Raw genomic sequence first — 22,031 nt, forward strand, 5'->3', positions numbered from 1 at the left:
TTATTTTTGCTAAGATCTTCTTTACAAAATATATATAATTATTTTAGAGAATATATATAATTACTTTAGAGAATATATTATTATTTTATAGAATTTTTATTTTTAATGATTGATATACTTAGATAAAGGTTGATAAAATATTCTATATATGTTCTTTATATAAAAATACATGCAAATTTTCTTAATATCGTAAAACAATTTGTGCTAAATACAGCTTTGGCTAAAAGTACTAAATAACATAAACTTGTTAATCATTATTTAATTTTTCAGTTAATAAATTAATTTAAGACACTACTGTTACTGCAAATTATTATGTTTCAAAAATTTTTTAAACTTACATGTAATGCCGATTATGGCTCGGTAAAATAACTGTTACGACAGATTTAAAATAAAAAATATAAAATAAATTCCAGAAACTTATTTAAAATATAAAATCGTAGGAATCTGTAAAAAACAGATACAACTTGTTTGAAATAAAAAACTTGAAATAGGTTCCGGAAACTTATTTAAAACATTAAGTAAGAAATAAATCAGAAATGTAGTTATTTAAAATAAATACTAAATAACTCTTTTTTACTTTTAGATTAAGACGTGAATGACAGAATTCAGTAATTCAAAAATAACAAAAAAACAGCAAGGTGTCAATATCTTATTAAAAATACTGTGTACACTGCGCGGATTAGTTTGGAATGTCAATTTTAAGATATTGAACCATATTTTTTCTTTAAACATTTCTGTTTCAGAGTTTTAAATTTTATATAAAACAGTGCATTTTCCTGATTTCGTTAACTATATTTAGTTATAACAATTTATATACAATTTGTTATAAATATACAACTTTACAAATACTTTCTAAAGATGTCAAAATATACATAAAAATCGTTTAATAATAACACAGGCCCACAAAAAAAAATGCTGGGGTGGAGACCCAGCTATTCTTATGTATTTTGAGTCGCCAAATACATCTGACATCAAAATAAGATCATCCAGGATAAATTTGTAATCTAGAGTAAAAAATGGACCAACATCTCAGACTCCGACAAAACCTGAAGAGGTTGATAGTACATTTGTTTCTTAGATATAATTCGTTTTGTTACTTGTAATTATGTTCATACATCTCTTTCTATTATAAAATCACTTTTTAGTGTAATAGAAATACAATAATAATGTAAAAACGTAAAACATAATTAAAAGGGTAATTTTCACACTATTTGTTTTAGAAAAAATCATTTGAACAAATGTAAAAAATTAATTATGTGTAATTATATATAAAATTATGCATAATTGTGTGAATGAGCAATTTTTTTTACATTTTTGCAAACTTGTTTTTTTCTAAAACAAACAATACAAAAATTATCCCTTTAATTATTTTTTATGTTTTCACATTACTATTATTATTTCTATTACTATTACACTAAAAAGTAATTTTACAAAAGAAAGAGGGATGTATGAACGTATATGGACATATTTCATATATGATTATACATGTTCGTGAATATTTATATATGTTTATACATATTTATACATATTCATGCATGAAAAATTGTTTACGAATCGAAGTCCTTCGGTTCCTTCCTTTGAAATAAAGAGCTCTGAATGATTGAATTTCTTATGTCTTATATGTTATACATTATGCAAAAGTCTGTGCTCCCTCTAATTACTAATTGGGCCATCTTCATACCGATGGTGTTTTCAAATCGCGAGAGATTAGCGAATGGATTTCACGCGATCGATCGGAAGTGTCATTTCAAGTGTTCCATTTTTTCGAAAACGTATAATAGAAGTCTATAGGGAATAATAATTGAATAATTTCGATCGAACCATTCCAAATTTCATAATGTGCGCCCTGCATGGTTCCTTGCAACGGTTCTCAACTGCAATTGCATTCACTCATCGCAGTTATCGGGAGGTCTAATTCCTAATTGAGCCACCTTCACATCAGTGGCGTTTTCAAATTGCGAACGGTTAGAGTAAATTTCACGCGCCGGTCGGAAGTATCGTTTGAAGTGTGTGATCACGTATTAAATATCGCGATAGTGATATCCTGTGATATCACGATCCTCGTTACATACGATATATTTCATCGGGCGACCGTAACTCTGGTTTAAACGATCGGATCAAATCAAATTTATAGCATTTTCGATTTGCTGACTCGACCCAACTCCAAGTCGATGTCTGCCCTTTTTAATTGCATTTCTTGCATGGTTTAGCTCTTCTTTTGCAACTAAAAAGGATCAGACGCTATTATTCCGTATTTCTTCGAGAATGGATTTCCGCGAAGATTGCCGCGAGTGCCAAGTGAAGTGCGCGAAGCAACATACAAGTGCATAGTGAAAATGTAAATGTGGTATATCAAAGGTATATAATAAAGCCTGTTGTAATATCTAGTAGATAGTGCATTCATTATTATGGTGTCAAGTGTCGTGCATGATCAGTTATCAAGACACCTATCATGGAGCAAATCGGAATGAATTCCGATCGGAATCCATTCCAACTTGTTGAAATGAAGGTACCCAGGTCACATAGCACGCTGTTTCCTTCAGTTTCCGTCGAAATGTTTCGTCCAACGGTGGAGTAAGTGATGGAGGTAAACGATTATAGCGACGCTGGATCCGTTGGATACATCGTTGCAGGACAGGAGATGCAGGATCATCTCCATAGGTAAGTGCTGTTTGCTGCACTATCGACGAAACAGTTGATAAACTGCGCCACTAAATCAGTACAGATGGCGCCATCATAACTTTTTGCATGGAAATTTGGAAATTGATTCATTTTTCACAAATCTTTTATTCGAATATTATTTTATTCCTGTTTTTAAAACATATTAAAAGTACATTGGATCGATTATAAGTTAATAGATGCACGAAATGTAGAAAATATGGTTGCAATATTAAATTTTTCTTCTTAACGAATCAATTATTAATTTTTAATAATTGTTTCAAATAATTATATGAATATAAATATACGAATAATAATTAAATATAATATATTATATGAATAAAAATATAAATTATTTAATGATGATAATAATAAATTTGGAGACTGCAAGTTACAAGAAATAAAAATGTCTATTTTTACAACTCCATTATCATATTAATTATTGTATCTATCTTTATTACTCTATCGTAACATATAGATTATATAATAAAAAAAATAATAGAGGTACAGATATATAAGAGTTTATTTAATGTCTTTTTTTTTCACAATTCTAAAAATTGTGATTTGCATCTTATATAAAAGATTTCCCTCAAAAACTCACGCATTCTTCACTGAACCTTTCACGATTTTAACATCATCTACCGGTCGATCGTTCTTATCCGTTTCAACTAGTCCAATTCTTTTCACTATCGTCATGCCAGAATGAACTCTACCTGTTAAGTAAAGAAAAGAATAAAATCATTTTACATCAATTATATCACAAGGGATAGTTATACATCACTAGGTGTAGTCAGTAATAAATTTTAACTTACCAAATATACTATGTTTTCCATCAAGCCATTGAGTAGGTGCAAGCGTTACAAAGAACTGCGATCCATTTGTATCTGGCCCAGAATTTGCCATTGATAATATTCCAGCACCTACACATACAAATTTTAATATTACATAATTTAAGTATTTGCGTTAAAATAATGTTATTGGTTGCATTTAACAGAAAAAGCAATTTTGCAACTGTTGTAAGATTCTTTAAAATGATACTTGCCCTTAACTTTGGAACTGCTATGGGTAAACTTTTACTCGTGTATTTTTTTAATTTAATATAAAGATAGTTTTTGTTATCGTAACATTTTGATAACTTCAAATAGTATTCAATAAGATTAAATTTACTTTCTTGAGTTAAGTTGCTTAATTCTATTATTTCAAACAACTATAACATTCCATTGTTGCAGTTAAATTAACAATGTATTGAATAGGAACAGTGACAACCTATCGAAATGATTAAAAATAATTTACATTAGTTATAATTTCACTTATAAATTTAACAGTACATAAGTGAACCATAAATTTTCAGTTCTTTCAGCGAATAAAGGAATGCAGCCAAAAAGTGTTCAGTTATTCTAACATTTTGCAACTTATAAAATAGGCATAAAAATGTGTAAAAAATTCTAAGAGAGATTGAGAAAGAATTCTAAATTATATATCAGTGAATTGTCATCCAGAAGTGTTAGCGATAAGAAAAATATGAATAGTATTTCAGAGTTAATACCCAATGAATTAAACTAATATTAAATAATTTTACAATAGTCGCAAAGCTGTTTCTTCTGCTGAACACAGCCAACATATTATTAATCTTTTATCAACATGGTTTATCGTAATCGTTCATCACAAAATTACCTGTGTGTTTCAAATCATCATGTATCTCATCATCAAAACATTCGCCATATATGGACATTCCACCTTTTCCTGTCCCAGTAGGATCTCCACCTGAAAACAAAACCATTAAGAATAAAGTACTCTGCAAAGCTTTTGTGTTATCGTTACAATTAATGACATATTGAACAGGAGGAGAGGCAAAATCTATAGAAATAATTAGAAATAACTCAAATTGGTTATAATTTAATTTATGAATTTCTTAATAATTTGACTGAATTTATTCTAATGCTTCTAATGCGTTACCTTGAATCATAAAGTCGCGGATGACCCTGTGAAACTTGGTGCCATTGTAATATCCACGTCGCGTGAGCTCGGCAAAGTTTCTACACGTGATAGGAGCATGTTTCCAATATAGCTCGAAGGTTACTTCACCCATCCTAAGGATTAGAATCGATTAGCGGTGCATAGGGAGCAACTTTTAAGTTAGGAAACACGATGCACTTACGTGGTCTCGAAAACAACGAAGGGTGGCTGCCAATGTTTATCCGGTACGCCGGATATGTTTGCGAGGCACATTGTGGTCTGTATTTTCGGTCCTTTTATTGAAACTGGTTAAACAACGAATTACTTAGCGATTGTTGCGTTTACACTTCTTTGTTTATTTCATTAAAATCTTTCGTTCGAACCGGCGATCGCTTCAAAGTGTTGACACAACCTAGGAATTCTGCATACACTGACACAGATGGTACCAGGGTCGTACAAAGAGTTTTTGGAACCCGAGTGCAAAGGTAAAGCTGGAATCCTATCTGTTCATAAATTTTGCATTTAAAAAACCTTAAGGAGTTTTTAGAAAATACAACAAATAGTATAACTAAAATTATAGTAAATCACGAGGTGTTAATTATATATATTTGTCACAGAAAGTTAAATATATGAAAACTATATTTGGTTAAGATTAATCTTTATGTAAAATTTATAATGTAAAATTATATATCGATAATGCAATCTTTTATCTAAATAATTTTTGTATATTTAATTATCTGTGACAAATATATATAATTGACAGCTCGTGATTCGCCATAATTTTTTAATACTTTTTATACTTTATATAATTTTAATTATACTATTTGTTATATTTTCTAAACTCCTTAAGGTTTTTTTATTCCATCCATTTCTATCTATTTTTACGTAAAATAGATATATTTAAATAAAACTCCAGAGTCTCTTAGCATAGAAGGCCACGTGCACTCCCACTCTCTTTGCACAGCCCTGAATGATACACAATGCATACACAAACACAACATGAGAGAGAACACGTGAACGCCATCTACTTCATGTGCAGGGTACACGTTAACAAAGCAATAATAATATGAATTTAATGAAAATGTAAAAACGCGTTGATGTATACTCGCTTAAATGAGGACCTCCGCATGTTGGGCTGATTTGTCGCAGTGTTATATTTTAAGTGTTCTGGCAACACAATCAATTCCCATACGTGCCGGAACGAGTTAACCTGCATAGAAATATGTTCTCACCAAGAGACTCGGGTAAATCAGATTACATTAGTTTGAATATTCACGAAAGCGGGTCATTTGCACGGGGCACTTCTCGCAGTTTATGGAGGGTATGTATATATTTGTCGAAAAATAACGCGAATGTATTGTTATTTTGAGTCTGCACGACTGGGATTACCATACAGTTATCTTTTTTATTCAACTACTTGGCTCTCTTTCAGCAATGGAACCAATTGTCCAGGTTCCAAAGAAATATTCTGTACTTTGCAATAATCACAGTTCTACTTGTAATATTTTATCTCCTGCCTAGCGAAACCAAAGCTGGTACCTCTAACAATGAGGTAGATTATAGTAACGTAGAAGTTGTACAAGAAACTGCCAAGTACGAGAAGGTACGCAGTGTCTCGAAAAGAGTTCTTGAATCTGTACAAAAATATCAAATTCCCTTTTATTTCATAGGCAGTAGATGAAGTCATTGTAGATAATGAAGAACAGGCTGCTGGACCTGGTGAAGTAATTGAAGAGCCCGAGTTTCAACCAGAAATTAATCAAGTTGATGATGATCAAATTGGTGAACCACCACAGCCAAGACCAAACATCCTGAAATTTAGTGGTAAATCATGATTCATGAAATGATATGACATAATTAGATTAGATTGCAACATAGGCATAGATACCAACGTTTGGACTTTTAGGTCCTCAAAATTACAAGCAAGAAGCTGTTGTAGCTGCATTTAAACATTCTTGGAATGGATATAAAAAATATGCATGGGGTCACGATAACGTCAAACCGATATCAAAAAGATATCACGAATGGTTTGGTTTAGGCCTTACTATAGTTGATTCATTGGATACTATATATATAATGGGATTATATGATGGTGTGTATATAAATCAAACCTTAAAATCATTGATATTTATTATTAGTGAAAAAGAAACATGAAAGAGTTTTCTTACATAATGTTTTAGAGTATTCAAGAGCAAGGAAATGGGTGGAAGAGAATTTAGTGTTTACAATGAATAGAGATGTTAATTTATTTGAAGTTACTATTAGGGTATTAGGTGGTTTACTATCAGCATATCATCTCTCTGGTGATATACTCTTTTTAAATAAGGCTGTAAGTATTGGATCAAATAACTTCGATTTCGATTAAAGTCCTATAGAATTCAAATATAAATATTAATTTATCTACGATGCCCAAGGCGGATTTAGGTGATCGCATGATGCCAGCATTTTCTACCAGATCAGGTGTTCCACATTCTGACGTGAATCTTGGTACTAGAAGTGCGCATAGTCCTAAATGGGGTCCCGACAGTAGCACGAGTGAAGTTACTTCCATTCAATTAGAGTTTCGCGATCTTAGTCGTAGTACAGGTCAACTTAAGTTTGAGGTAATTTTAGAAGCGAGACTTTTGAGGCAATTTGCAACGGATATTTAATATTTAATCTTTCCAGACTGCAGCGGCAAGAGTTTCCGAACATGTACATAAATTAGAAAAGTATGATGGTTTAGTCCCAATTTTTATTAACGCTAATACCGGACAATTTCGGGAATACGCTACAATTACATTAGGTGCTCGCGGTGATAGTTACTATGAATACTTACTGAAACAGTGGTTACAAACTGGAAAAACTGTAGACTAGTTAGTATATTTCACACATTACTGAAGTTATATAATCGTATAAAATAAGTCCTTGACTTATAACATTTAAGGCCTGTATTGATATTTTTAGCCTTCGCGACGATTATTTGTACGGCATTGCCGGAACGCAAAAGCATCTCGTTAAACATACTGCGGTCAATAAATATCTATTCATAGCTGAATTAGTCGGCGCGAATAAAGAAATTAAACCGAAAATGGTAAATAGCTTAAATACAAAGTAATCGAAAGCAGCCCCTAGACATTCAGTATTATTGTGCATTTTATTTTGTACAATATTTTTGATGCCCCTTTAAATAATTCAAAATAAATAGTTTAGAGGTTCAATATATAGAATCCAAATGATTAATAATATTGTATAACAATATTGATCGTTTAAGGGCCGCTTAAAACTAGAATATCCCGCAAATTTGCAAATGTGCAACTATATGTACATATATTGTAGGATCATCTCACATGCTACTTAGGAGGTACTTTAGCATTAGGTGTGCATCATGGATTGCCGTCGGAGCATAATACTCTTGCGGAAGAACTTGTTAAAACTTGTTATCACACGTATGCAATCCAGCCAACGTTCCTCGCACCTGAAATTACTTATTTTAATATACAAGTAAGTTCGAGAAACTAATTGTAAATAAAAGATAGGACAAAAAATTGATTCTGCGGTAACAGCGTCAGAGAAAAAAGGATTCATAATCATCGTTTTGTGGTTCTGTAGAAAATGGAGGGTGAAAATCAAATGGATATGTACGTAAAAACGAATGACGCTCATAATTTATTGAGGCCCGAATTTGTCGAGAGTCTATTTTACATGTGGTATTTTACGGGGAATAAAACTTATCAAGATTGGGGCTGGCAGATATTTCAAGTGAGTGCGTATTCACCTCTTGGAATTTTATTATGTTTATCTAATGTAAAACGTGTCTCGGCAGGCTTTCGAGAACTATACCAAAGTCGAAGGTGGCTACACGAGCATTGGTAACGTCCGGAATATTCAACACACCCGTCAACAGGATATGACAGAAAGTTTCTGGTTTGCCGAAACTTTAAAATATTTGTATTTGTTATTTGATGACACTAGGCAATTAATAGATTTGGATAGGTGGGTATTTAATTCTGAGGGTCATCCGTTACCTCTATACGAATCGTAACGAAATAGAAGCAAAACTAAGCTAGCGAGTTCTCAATTTTTCGCACTTATTTTATGAAATTATTTTTTGAATGTCCACATATCCGTCATAATGTTTCTTTAATGAAGCTTTCCGAACATTTGCGTTTCCTCCATTAATTGTGGGACTCTTTTCTAGAAAAAATCACTCGTAGAATAAAACAGTACAGTCAATTCTGCTATTCTAAGATCACGTAAAATTCCTCCTTAGTTTTTACTCTATTTATCTGATATATGCGCGAAATGGAAATGTTTTTTATCCGTTTCCTCACTTTATAGATTGCCATGTAATTATGTGACAATTATGAATAGTAAAATTAGAGCGAAAAAAGTTAGTTTAGTTTAGAGGAAAAATAAAACGATGGAAATTATTTTTCCATTGTTTACGATTCTAAAGATTATAAGTAATTGCAGATTAACTTGCTTTATCATTGGCAAAATACGATTTCAAGTAATAAACAAAATATGCAACATTAGCTGCGCCTACCAAAGTATCGAACCTGCCTATAATGTTGAATAGATATTATTAATATTTTAGATTTTCAATTACCACATTCATGAGAATATGTAACTTGATTTTTTAACATAAAAAGATTTTTAGCGCTTATTGTACTTACCTGTTTTTAAAATTTTACTTTTGATAACTTCAGTTGTCTAGAACATCATTTTTAGGAGATATGTATCCATATACATGTTCAAAAAATGAATATTATTATTTAGTATTACTTTCACATTAAATTCATACGTTGTAACATGACAAAACTAATCTAGTCCTCATCTATGAATAAATTTGAATAAATTACACACTATACTTGCAGTCTCCGATTATTACATCAAAATATAAATACTTATATAAATATTTTATATAAATATTTATATGAAATTTTTGGGAATGTCTGCAATTCCTGTATTATTGAAACGGCGCGATAGTGATTAAATCGATTCATATAATCATGATATTGTAGGACATAAAAAACACTAAGCTAAAAATATTTAATCATCTGCAAGCTATGTTTTTAATAATTTTATCCGTGTATAATAATCTTTTGAGAAAACGTAACATACTGTTTTTATATTATCAGGTAATATATAGTTAGATTAAATAAATATACAAAGACACTAAAGACAGAGAGAGATTGTAAAACAAAATTCGATTTAATCATCAGCTGCGTTATGGAAATACTATCTATTATTTTTAGCTGCTCTGACACATTAAAAGAAAACAAGAACTTCTCGGGTTACTCTTTCTTTGTAATAAATGCATCCTTATATCAATGTCAGAAATTTGATATTATTTATGTTACTTTCGTTTCCAAATAGATCTACCTTTCCTACATCACTACAGATCCGTTTTCTTAGCTCGTAAATTTACAAAATTGCAAACAAATATAAATGTCTAAACGACTGTCACAATTAATACTGTGCGCATCATTGACATAATGTCAGAGCGTTAGGAAGACATGTAATGGTATAGCAAATAACTTGCTTATAACATATTTCAAGGGTATGCTTACAGGCTAATAATTGACTTGCGATTGTCTTTCGATGCAATTTTTAACCACGTAATGGCAGTGAATATTTGCATAAATTACAAGTACAACTTACTCTGCGCATAGAGAAGTATATTCTAAAAATATAAATTAATTAGTTACCCATGCGTTTCTTATTAATCGTCTTTAATCATACTGTCTCTGCTCGATTATTGAAATAACGACAGTATCAAAAATTGTATGTATATAATTATGAACATCACACATTCATTCGTACACATTCACAAAATTTTCTACACGTCATACCCCATAGAATTTTTTTCTATTATATAATTCTCATCTGTATCACAAAATATTCTAGTGGCGCGCCCTACTTATTGCAATGTCAGATTCTAAATTTTGCGTCGAAGAGCGGCATCTTGAAACCCCAAAATTGATCAGAGTACTCGCGAAGCAAAGCCTGTTTCTTCGGCATTATCTAGCTAGAAGCGTTGAATGATCTCAAACTATCGTGCAGTCGCAACACTGTTGTGTATAATAAATGCAATTGATCAGACAGTCATCGTTTGGCTCGTCAGAAGTTTTCTTTGTCTTCGTCTCGATACCGTTCTTCTCGATTTTCGGTTGCAATTCCGGAATGGGTAATGTCGTCTGTACGACTGATACTGCTTCCTCTATCGCATCGGCATCGGTGTTCGTGATCGATGAAATCACAGGTTTTGTTGGTTGTGACATTATGGGAGTTATATTAATCTTCTCCAATCTTGCGTTGTCCAGCACATCGAAACTCGTTGTGGATATCGATGTCTGCGCTGGAGATGATTGGTCGTCAGAGGACATTATCACACTGAAACAAACGACATTTATTTTCAGTATAGTCTAATTCATTTTGCTAAGGACTAGAAAGAAATGCTTAAATTGAGAACATTAAATTAAAGATTAATTCATTTTCTGAAATTCTACAAAAGCGAGTTAGATCACTATTTGTACATCAAAGGAAGACTAGTAAAAAGCTATTAAATATATTTTAGTCAGCACATTAGTGTCACATTTGATAAATATTACCAAACATAATAATAGTAAAAATTAGTTTTAGTTACATTAACCGAACATTTGAATGAAATTATTTCAAATTTAGTAGCTATCATTTAGACTTGATTATTATTATCAGACTTTTTTCAATATACTGAAGCTTTTCAATTATTAGGAATATATCTGTGTAATATATGCATATACATTCGATTATTAAGAATTTATATATATATATATATATATAAAATATAATTTAATATGTTAGATTTTTAGAGAACATGTTTCATTTGAATAAGCTTATGTACATTCAAAAAAGTTTTGTTGATATATGACCAACAAAAAGTTTTTCGTTGTCCTAACCAAAATTTAGTTATGCTAACAAAATTTTTTGTTAGAATAACATAAAAGTTTTTGTTAGTCACATATTCTAACAAAATTTTTTGTTAGAATAACCAAATTTTGGTTAGGACAACGAAAAACTTTTTGTTGGTCATATATCAACAAAACTTTTTTCTCAGTGTAGATAAAGAAGAATGTTTCTTCGAAATATTACGGAAATTCGGGCAAAGATTAGACTTCCGGGATCCTCAGGAAGAGAGAACCTACCACCTAGTCTTCTTGCAAGGGTGCGTTCGAGTCCTTTCCTCCGCGGTTAGGGTGGAATAAAATGACACTTGCTTCATATTTCGCAAGTCCAACTTTCGTCACGTGAAATGTCTGTAATTTTACCGTGGCACTTTATATTTGAAACACTATACTCCTGTCACACTCCTACGCAGTCGCAGTCGGCGTGATGTAACTTTTATCAAGACCATCTAATCTAATCACCTTTCGCATTCTCACTGGTTTTCTAAACATACAAAGCACCTGCAGGAGCAATCGGCTTCTCCTTGTAGAACATCCTGGGCTGTTAAATATATACTCATGAGTCGACGTTCTAAATATACACGCTCGTTGATAGGCGCGATTTTGTGTAAACAATCGTACAAATCTGTCATAAAAGACTTATTACGATTACGTATATAATCTGTGTCGCATCTGGTACATCGTTCGCGCCGATTACGATCCCAATTGATCAAGTCTCGAGCACGTGGAGTGCGTTAGCGGACTGAATACCGTCGACATTCTGTCAGCTAATAAAAGCTAATGAACGTTAACTAGATCTATGCATATCATACTGTCGATCAAAATTTAATTAATGATTGAACGTAATTAATTACTCTCGAAGAACATTTACCTCGAGTCCATTTTTTCTTTTTTCCGAAAAAAAATTATAAAATAGAGCCTAAAGCCACTTTAAAAATATTTTAGCCTCGTTTTGAAATAATTATTACAGACTCCGTTCTTAAATCAATAGACGCATGCGTTCTTTTTCTTATATTTCTTTTATCATTAATTTTATATAAAAGATATCTTGTATATTCAGAACTTACAACTCATTTGAATCACTTTTTCTATAAAAATACACAATTTTTAGCTATTTATTAAAATCAGTTACTAGAAAGTTTATAAATTGCCAGAAAATTTATGATTTTCTTTAAAATGTATACATATGACTAGACAGGAAATCGTCCTTTGATTTAAGAAAGGACAAGAAAATCCCCATGTGGCGTCAAACGATAAGTTTTAGCTACACAATATTAGGGATCCTAAGCATACCCTCCCCATCAATTGTATTCGTTTAGGTCAACTTGAAGAGAAAACTACAGCTGTGCTACGAAGCAGCTGAAATATTTCGTATCAATACAAAAGCTATTTCGCAGTCAAAGCGTAACCTTCGTTTCTTCGTGCGTAGATGACAATAGAATTACGATCACGCGCCAGATTTTTTTACACTGATCGATGGAGCATAAGATTTTGTCGTATATAATTTTTTCGAATTGGCAGTTATATTCATAAAATAATTAAACAACATTACGTAAAAAGACAAAAATAATGATGAAAATTATGCAGCAATAATTCATAACATTATTCAGTGTTTTTAAAATGCTCGAATAAATATAGCACGATTATTTTAATGTCTGTGTATTGAGATATGTTAAAGTGACAAATAAAACATTTTCACGCTGCAGACTTTTTGATTATTGCTATTTTTACATAATTATTTGAAAAATCGAAGTCTAGTGTCTATATAAATAACGATAATATAATCGTAGTGAACAATGATAATATAATTTCATAAAAATTTCTAATACAATCTTTCGCGTTCTTTTATTACGTTCTTCGTTTTATTAATACATAAATTTGGTCTTAGAAAAGTCTGTGAGTACAAAGTCAAGGTGAGACTCAGTAGTGTGTGACGTGCATACAATTACAGCTCCGCTGACAAAAATCGCGTGAATTAAATTAAAAAACCGGTAATTAAGTTCCAACGTAGAATGGAATTTTCGACGAATAAAATGCGAAAATGTAATAACTACAATGCTTTTGGAATACATGTATCATATACATCAAATGGATACATTATACTATGCGTGCAACATGTTCATGGTAAAATACAAGCAACTGTAACGGTAATCAATTCCGTAACAATATTATACAAGTCCAATTTTCTATTATTTTTAACAATGGGCTTCAAGTTTGTCAGACTAATTTCAATTGACTCAGACTAATTTCGCTTACACGAAAAGGTTTTGTTGAATAGTATCTAAAAATTTAACTAGATCTAAACAATTTTATTGGATTATCGGAGTAATTATATATGTATAAACATTCAAACTGGTTGCTAAAATATCAAAACTTTTTGCAGCATCGTTCATTATTATTATTATGCTTGAGATTCCGTATATATCATTATTTTGATAAGCTAATAAAATTATTTTCAAATCTAAATCTAGCGAATTTTTTAAATTTAGCAAAATTGTTCTTTCTGAAAAAATAAAATCAAGGAAAAAAAAAGAACCTGAATTTTTTCCGAAAAATATAGAAAAATTAAAAAAAAAACGTTATTCCGAGACTAATATTAGATAAAATTAAAATTGAAAATGGTCAGTAAATAATATATTTTACTGTCATTCATACTACAAGTATAGGTTCTGTCCATAAGAACTTTTGTAATAATGAAGTACAAAACTTCCGTGATAACGTATAGAATACATATTCTTTCTATTACAAAAGAGAGATTTTTTTAAATAAAGGATATCTGTATTACGCTTAAACTAATAATTTTGTTACTTATAAATTTTCCTTCAACATAGACACAACTTGTTAACACATCTTTGAGAATACACATGCATAAAACAAGTATTTTCCGTTTAATAAAGTAAAAGCTTAGACACAATGAACAGGGAAGTGGAATATTAAAGATAAGAGGTTAAGAAAGAGTTAGAGTAGGAAAAATCCTCCGCCCCTCTGATTTTATGCCTAATAATGTTAATTCCTTATGTTCAATTTTGTATTTCTTATTTTGTTCAATATGTCTAGCATTACCCGTCACTTAATTGGCTTGTTTTTTTTTATTAACATTCAATGTTTACCAGAAAGAAATTAATTCACAAATTGACAGAAATTTTATAAACGGTCACGATAACGAACTTTATTGTTGAACTACTACTTGCTTATTCGAACACTTACATGTAAAAGAAATCTTAAAAGTCTTAAAATCATTAACGGATAACGTTGAAACTATTAAAAAAAAATCGGAAAAATATGGCAATAAAAAGAACCGAAAATAAAAATTTTTTTTTCTTTCAAAGTTTCTGAGAATTTTCCTAGGCTAAGAACATTATTCTGCACTAAAAAAATTGTTTATTTGACTAAATTAATTTAGTTGTCTTTATTTCTTTCGTTGTGGAGAATGTATATATGTATATAAATCTACAATATGTCTGATTAAATAATTCTTTATCGAAAGACATAAAGACAAATTAATCTAATCAAACGAACAATGTTTTTCAGTGCGTGTATAATTGCATCACACTTATTTTCTAGCTTGCAATTTATTTTCTAATGATAAAAGAGAATATTAATGATAAAAGTTAGTCGACTTGTAAGATAATTAATATGAAATGAATAATGATAAATTAATGACGGCAAGACTCCATACGTGCTCCAAATGTAAAATGTCACAGATGACCATTTTTTCTGTTTAATATGCATGTAAAATATTTCTAATAATTGTTAAATCACTTGTCCACATAGAAACGACCGAAACCGAGCATTAGATTGCACGTAACCGAAAATTTGAATCAAAACGCTGACTGTGCGAAACGCATACCGGTACTGCAAAACGAGTACTGCAACCGTGCATCGTCAACGGTCGTCGTGAAACTGTTCGACCTGAACCCTGAGAACGTTATCCCACCCTCGGCTGAGCTTTACACGTGTTATACGGCAGTGCCGTATATAGAGGTTGCACACATACGACATAAAATACCAAAGACGATCAAATTTCAAAAAAAATTAATTAATTAACATTTTATGAAATTTAATTACCAACTACCAAAATTAAAGATTAATTAAAAAATATTTCTGATTATTTTGCATTTTGCATCTGGCATTAATTAAAAAAGTAACACATTTTGCATTTGTTTACAAGCATGAATTTTTATATTTGTAGAAAGAGGAACAAGTATAATTAAATGCTAAATCCAACAAAAAAATTAAAATTATTATTTTATAGAGAAAAGAAAAAAATAGGATAAAGTATAAAAAATTGTAACTCATTCGTTACACATTTAAAGATTAGACATTCTTGTTATTTTAATTAAGAGTAGAAACTTATAGCAGAAAATATAATTAGAAAAGGGAATTTTAATAAATTCTAATAAGCTTAGAAAAGTGACTTTTATCAATTTATTTTTATATTTATTATGATTGTTACACAACATTTTGTGAAGTTATATTCGGTGAATGTGTGCGTGCACGAAAAAATGGTCATTGGAGAGAAAGTAGGCGACCCCGAAGTAGGTTCCTTCTAACAGAGTTTTGAAATCACTGAATCCGATCATCACATTTACGATTCCTCTCATGGAGTATTTACAAATACCAACCTTTGTACGGTATTGATCGAAGCAAGGAATTCAAAGAAAATTGTCACAGTATTCTGTCGGCCTAATTAATCCTTGTTCAAAGTCATTAATCCTATCGTCTATTCATTCGCTAAATTATTTTAATTTTTTACATAATAAATAATAATAATGACATTTTCAATCTTTGTTTTTGATAATTTATTTAACGTGCGCAATCGCAAATAATACAACATATTTAAATTTTTAATTATTGCAAATAATTAACGAAAACAAAAAAATATAAAAAAGCTGGGTGTGGACCAAGACATTTAATTAATTAAATTTAATTAACTAGATATCTTATCCATGTAGCCTTTTTATAATTATGTTAATTTATTTCCAATAATTAAACATTTGAATTAACTAAATTTAATTACACCAATTAATTAATTTAATCAATTAATTTAAAAACATTTAGTTTAATTAGCCAATAATCCAAATTTTGCGATTGTAACAAAATAAAAAATATTACAAAACAGAGAATAAACGTAGGATTTTCCAGAATAATAAATTGAATAGACGACACGATTAGGCGAGTAGGCTTTGTAGATGATGGTACCAGGTTTTTACTCGCCGGCGCCAGTGCGAGCCGGTCGTTCCTGCGAGCTACCGAAAGAATTCAACCATGTCCAACCGAGAGAGAACACGTGATAGGATTACAGGATGAGCAAAGGGCAGCTTAACCTACAACCCATTCACACCGAAAAAAACCTTCTTTTCCCTCTCGACTTACTTACTCGTAGCTGCCATGCTGCCACAACGGATTTTTAAAGCGCATCGTTCCGCCGGCACCGTTGGCGGTAACGCGAGTGTTGTTGCAAAGCTTCACTCTTGCCGTTGGTACGGTCGCGATCGCCGCGATCGATGAAGGATACGATCGTAACTGCACAGCCACAAAGGCATCTCGAACGATTTCGTCGTCGTGCTCACGCAGGAGATGCGTGTGCACGCACGTATAATACGCGCGCGCACGCTATAATATGCAGGACAAGGGATTCGTGGAGCGTGGAGCTCAGTGGAGCTGCCGCGTGAATTGAAAATCATTGAGACTGGAGACATCAATGTAGAGAAACATACGAAAACGGTTCTTGCGTCGATTCGTGACAATGGAAACGCGACGAATGACGTTAGGTAAATTTTGCTCCGAATCAATTTTCCACGTCGCAGAAGATTGAAGTCATCGAAATAATAAGAAATAACAGGGTCCTGTTATTTCTTGCACTTCTCAGTTTCTCAGTTTTCTGGAGCTCGACGAAAGAACTCCGGATTACGAAACGCGAGAACGACCGTCGTAATGAATAGAGTTAAATAAAAACAAATCAGACTTACGCAAAGAGGTTAGCCTCATTGTGTTTCTTTTTCTTCGAGGGCATCCAGTTACGAATGTGATGTCTCTTGCTATTAGTTTCTTTTTTATGTTTGCGCGATTTACCGTGGCCGAACATATTTCGACGGATAAGGACAAATAAAAAATTGTTGTATAAAATAAAAAAGCACCGTAGTCGTATCACACTGGGCGTTTAACAAACATGGGTGTCTTTAATTTCACGCCTTCTTAACACACGTCGAGTATTATTTAGCCCCGTCGTTGCACGATGCATACTTAATCTTCCGCGATCTCACCACCCGCGAAAAATCTACGTGAAAACTGCACGGAGAAAATTCGCGCGATACCGACAATAAGTAACTACCAACTAAAAACAGAGAAAGATTCAGCTTTGTATGTCACGATACGAGTAACTGTACAGGCATGCAATGAATATGTGAATGTGCGTATCGTAATACCGCATGACGTAGACGGTGAAGGATACGGGAGAGGATTGAGCGATGATGTTTGCGTGGATTTAACACGTTGACTGTACTGCTTGTGTGTTAATTAACTTCGCGAAAGTCTAACGAAAGAGATCGCATGCTAACGGTATGGTAAATAAATTAAGATAATTTCGAAGAAATGTATCATCACTGGTCTTTAATTGACTTCTTGTTGACGATGCGTAGAATGGAGAAATACACAATTGCCTATTATTATACACAGTTATTACACTATATCTCTGATAGCATTCAAACCGTTAATGACGAGTAGTGTACATCTAATTGCTCTTATTTGCACTACATATGTATCTCAATCTGGTGCATGACGAGAAAACATTCAATCAATTTTGTTACGTTTCAGTTGTTTGTTTCCGAGTCAGAGCAATTTTATTAATGATAAACGTGAACGATATATGAAAAGAGAACGATTTTGCGAAAACATCTAAAATTTACTAGATCTGAAAATCATTCTATTAGTAAATAAGAAGACTCTATCAGGTCAATTCATCATCGAGCTATAAAAGGTGCAAACAATAAACTTTATTATTCTTTTATTCTTTTTTAACAAATTCACTGAACGTTTCGACTGTATTCCTCAGCCATGTATTTAAATAAATCGTAAAACCCAAAAACATTAATTTAATTAACCATTATAGCTAGGTGGTGAATTGACCTGGTAGAGTCTTCTTATTTATTGTTGAAATTTATATTGTAATTTTATTAGATCAAAATTATGTAAGACACCCAAGCTGGTTGCTTGAATATCAAAACTTTTTGCAGTACCTCTCATTATGTCCTACACATAATTATTTTGACGGTCCAATAAAATTATTTTCAGATCTAGATTAAACTTTTAAATACTTCAGCAAAATCATTCTTTCCGTGCGTATATATTTTATGAAACGTTTCGAAAGGAAATTAAATGAAGTATTTTTAAATACGGCTCACCAACGTGGATTATCCGCTATGTAGATTACACGGTATCACGATGTAGATTGTCGGTTCGACAGAGCATATTTTAACATAAATTGAGCAAAGGGCACTCGATGAGAATTTCTGTTCTCTGAATAATATACGAAGGCCGGAATAAACCTCATCATATACTTTGCGTAGAATAAATGCATTTTCAAACAAGTATATTTGTAAAAATATGACTTTCTGATTAGGTTCTTGTGCCTTTGCAGTTTAACAAAAAGATTAGCATGTATAATTATAATCACGGCCAAGGCGAACTAGTCGCTTTAGATAAAACCATTGGATCTGTTTTCCAACAGTTTGCTCCTGCTAAAATTCAATCTTCTCACGTAAACATCTTTCGATATACACAACGAATTGTCAAATATTCGGCGCTGATTGCGTCAAGCGTGATAAACTGCGATTAAGGCCCAGTTTCACAACTGACGGTTAACTCTCAACCGCGAAGTTCAACTTATTCATTATCTCTTTTCAATTCTAGAATTGGAAAAAGATGACAAATAAGTTGAAGTTAAGAGTTAACCGTGAGTTGTGAAACTGGACCTTACGAGTCACGCGATTGAAAGCACGCGATTAAAAGTGAATCCGAGTAGGTCGGATAAAAATATGTGTACTTAAAAGCAAACTTACTCAAAGAGGCTTTTTTTATCTTCCCAATTAGACTTTTTGGGTTTCAGTTCCATTGTTTTTTGTTTACGATAATCATACGACTTCTGATACTTTTCCGAAAACATATTGTATTTCTTTAACGGCTAAAGCAATCAATTAATCGCGATGCACTGGAGTTTCGTTTGCAACTATGTTTGCAACAGATAATCGTCTCTTTAAATACGCGCTTTATTGATATAACTAGCATTATTAACCCCGCCATGATACAAAGTCTTTCGTGAGCTTAATTGATTGAAAATTGCGCTTGAAAATAGCGTGAGAATTACGGAAATCAAGATCAAGCAGATGGCGAGAATGGCAGATTCACGTACCGTAACATATCAAAGTTCACCGCAATATACTTATTTGCAAACCGTAGCAATTTTATTAGCCAGATTCTTCGATTATATCCGATTTTCTGGCACAGTTCGCGACGGGATTTCTCCCGTTTCCTCTCCTCACGCTGCCGAATATCAAATAAAGTGTTTGCGCTTCGTCGAAAGGTACCTTACGCTCCTTTCTTGGCTCACGTCGCGCCTCCTTTTTGAGACGCGCATGTAAACGTGGTCGATATGAAACCGGTTCTCAAGCAAGCGAGAGAAGCGTGCGAGGATAAAAAAATTGGAACTCCCGTGCCAACGTCTCCCAAAGAATATATTCCGTACAAATTATAATAGCCGCTATATTTGTTAACGTTCACGTTCGCGTGCAGAAATTCCCGGCTTTCAGCGTGGCGAATCACCATTGCCACATTTAGATACGCGATTCTGACAACTACATTTAGTCTGCTATTTCAACTACATTTAGTCTGCGCTAAACTAATTTCTTGCGTCATTTTGGCACGTGTGTGAGAGGATAGGATCCATTTGCGCTGTGCAAGCATTAGTTTCTCGGAAAATTCGCGCATTTAATGGTCGCCGAGTTAGCACGTGTCGAGTTACGCAAAGTATCCAGGAGACACATAACACTACCCCGGCACTTGGAGCTACCCGCCGAGGACGAGATATCGCCATACAAAAGGAAGGATGGGATATTTAATGTTAAGGTGTGTACCGCGCGACGTTGCACATCACGTTGCACGGTGCCGGCTCATGTGCGAATCGTATGTACCACGAATGTCAAACAGACCGTAACAGAAAACTTTTGTATGTGCATTGTGTCCGTTAGACCTTTGGAACCGAGGTAAAGTTTCGCAGACGCTTGCTAAAAAATTATAAATTCTCTTCCGCTCATATTTATAAAAGGAACAATCCAGTTAACGAAAAATCACATTTTTCTCGCATTTTTATTTCAATTTTCATTTCGATCATTTTGCACGCAGTTCTTATACTGTTTTTTTCTTTTTCTTTAATTATTTCAATCAGCAAGTATTTATCTAAGAAGAAACGAGAGAAGACAAGGTTTAATCAGTGATACGTTTCAAATCATCTTTGTCTCATCCTTCCACTTTAAGACAATATAATATACGAAATAAAAGAAGGAACGTTAAACGATTATAATTTTTTTATGCACCTTGGTTAAGTCGGCGGTCCATTCTTATTTTTACTCATGTCTTTCGCCGGTCAGTGACCGGTTTTCCTTGGCAAATGACAGCACAGGCTAATGATGAGCAATGTGTAGCGTATACTTGGGAAGTTCGACGTAACCTCGACGTAACGAACGCGTAACATCACGCACGTTTGTCGCGTACGCACGCACGCACGCACGCACACACGTCACACACTCACCTGAGCTCATGCTCGGACGTGCTCGGCGTTTCCTGCGTGTAAACATCCGCGTAGACGATTATTGTCGTCGGGTCTCCTTCTGCTCCCATCCTCCCGCCTGTCATATCGCCGGAACGAAATGATTACACCGCGCCGGCGTCTTGCACTTTATGCCGTCACGTGGTCGACGCGGTTCCCTCTTGTTTCAAGCTGATCGTCCCACGCTGTCGGCTGGAATTTGTCGCCACACGGCCCACACGCGGTAAGCCCAATGTTCCTCGCTGACAAAGAAAGAAATCCCATGTAACCGCAGACGATACGTAACGTCATCTCGCTTCGCCAAGGTGGTCATTGTGCGGAAAATTTCGAGATCTCGGAAGAAATATGATCAAATCTGCACAACATTGGTCAAGTCGATACTTTGAGACTGCATTGCAATTACGTAACAATACTAATCGACGACAAATTGCTGCATGAGCGGAGAAATAGGCTTACAATACGCGCGACACTGAATTCTGATTGCAACTATACGTATTGACAATTTGCAAACAATTGATAACTTTCGGTTATTTGTGCCTCGCACTTTGTGACCACCCTATAAGCACAGGAATCGATTCTATGATTTGATTCTTCGAAAACTAGGTATATCTACAAATAATACCCTTTTCTTGTCACTCCTTTCTTCGTTCTGTGCGTTTGTTACT

At 33.0% G+C, this 22,031-nt stretch overlaps 3 protein-coding genes across 6 annotated transcripts; 1 reads left to right on the plus strand and 2 right to left on the minus strand.

Moving 5' to 3' along the window:
• Window positions 1-3,195: 3,195 nt before the first annotated feature.
• Cypl (peptidyl-prolyl cis-trans isomerase-like 1 Cypl) lies at window positions 3,196-5,076 on the minus strand. The gene is made up of 5 exons (XM_018513223.1): window positions 4,817-5,076; window positions 4,615-4,748; window positions 4,333-4,422; window positions 3,471-3,578; window positions 3,196-3,371 (listed from the first exon to the last, which is right to left on the minus strand). The coding sequence occupies exons 1-5, from the start codon at window positions 4,885-4,887 to the stop codon at window positions 3,256-3,258; spliced, it is 519 nt and encodes a 172-aa protein (XP_018368725.1). The 5' UTR covers window positions 4,888-5,076; the 3' UTR covers window positions 3,196-3,255.
• Window positions 5,077-5,593: 517 nt separating this feature from the next.
• alpha-Man-Ib (alpha-Mannosidase class I b) lies at window positions 5,594-9,310 on the plus strand. The gene is made up of 11 exons (XM_018513209.1): window positions 5,594-5,935; window positions 6,047-6,217; window positions 6,285-6,438; window positions 6,521-6,706; window positions 6,795-6,943; window positions 7,029-7,217; window positions 7,282-7,469; window positions 7,561-7,687; window positions 7,933-8,097; window positions 8,206-8,355; window positions 8,420-9,310. The coding sequence occupies exons 1-11, from the start codon at window positions 5,837-5,839 to the stop codon at window positions 8,636-8,638; spliced, it is 1,797 nt and encodes a 598-aa protein (XP_018368711.1). The 5' UTR covers window positions 5,594-5,836; the 3' UTR covers window positions 8,639-9,310.
• A 515-nt stretch (window positions 9,311-9,825) lies between these two features.
• LOC108764848 (uncharacterized) lies at window positions 9,826-21,807 on the minus strand. 4 transcript variants are annotated; one of them, XM_018513249.1, is made up of 3 exons: window positions 16,924-16,971; window positions 11,784-12,084; window positions 9,826-10,992 (listed from the first exon to the last, which is right to left on the minus strand). In XM_018513249.1, exons 2-3 carry the CDS (start codon window positions 11,858-11,860, stop codon window positions 10,647-10,649), a joined length of 423 nt encoding a protein of 140 aa, XP_018368751.1. In that variant the 5' UTR covers window positions 11,861-12,084; window positions 16,924-16,971; the 3' UTR covers window positions 9,826-10,646. The 4 variants fall into 4 exon arrangements, with proteins under 4 accessions (XP_018368751.1, XP_018368752.1, XP_018368750.1 ...); XM_018513250.1 differs by having other exon boundaries at window positions 11,784-11,894; window positions 16,924-16,960; XM_018513248.1 differs by lacking the exons at window positions 11,784-12,084; window positions 16,924-16,971 and adding an exon at window positions 21,349-21,807.
• Window positions 21,808-22,031: the final 224 nt, after the last annotated feature.

Source organism: Trachymyrmex cornetzi, unplaced genomic scaffold (genome assembly GCF_001594075.2).
Source record: "Trachymyrmex cornetzi isolate Tcor2-1 unplaced genomic scaffold, Tcor1.1 scaffold454, whole genome shotgun sequence".
NCBI classification, from domain to species: domain Eukaryota; kingdom Metazoa; phylum Arthropoda; class Insecta; order Hymenoptera; family Formicidae; genus Trachymyrmex; species Trachymyrmex cornetzi.

Bases quoted from the DNA above. Each gene is read 5' to 3' on its own strand.
- Cypl (XM_018513223.1), bottom strand. From the start codon at position 4,887: ATGTGCCTCGCAAACATATCCGGCGTACCGGATAAACATTGGCAGCCA. The intron at 4,749-4,816 runs GTAAGTGCATCG...TCTAATCCTTAG, and splicing joins TTCGTTGTTTTCGAGACCAC to GATGGGTGAAGTAACCTTCG. The intron at 3,579-4,332 runs GTAATTTTGTGA...TTGTATGTGTAG, and splicing joins TGATGATTTGAAACACACAG to GTGCTGGAATATTATCAATG.
- alpha-Man-Ib (XM_018513209.1), top strand. From the start codon at position 5,837: ATGTTCTCACCAAGAGACTCGGGTAAATCAGATTACATTAGTTTGAAT. The intron at 6,218-6,284 runs GTACGCAGTGTC...TTTATTTCATAG, and splicing joins AAACTGCCAAGTACGAGAAG to GCAGTAGATGAAGTCATTGT. The intron at 6,707-6,794 runs GTGTGTATATAA...ATAATGTTTTAG, and splicing joins TATAATGGGATTATATGATG to AGTATTCAAGAGCAAGGAAA.
- LOC108764848 (XM_018513247.1), bottom strand. From the start codon at position 17,631: ATGTTCGGCCACGGTAAATCGCGCAAACATAAAAAAGAAACTAATAGC. The intron at 10,993-17,515 runs GTAAGTCTGATT...CGTTTGTTTCAG, and splicing joins AATGAGGCTAACCTCTTTGC to TGTGATAATGTCCTCTGACG.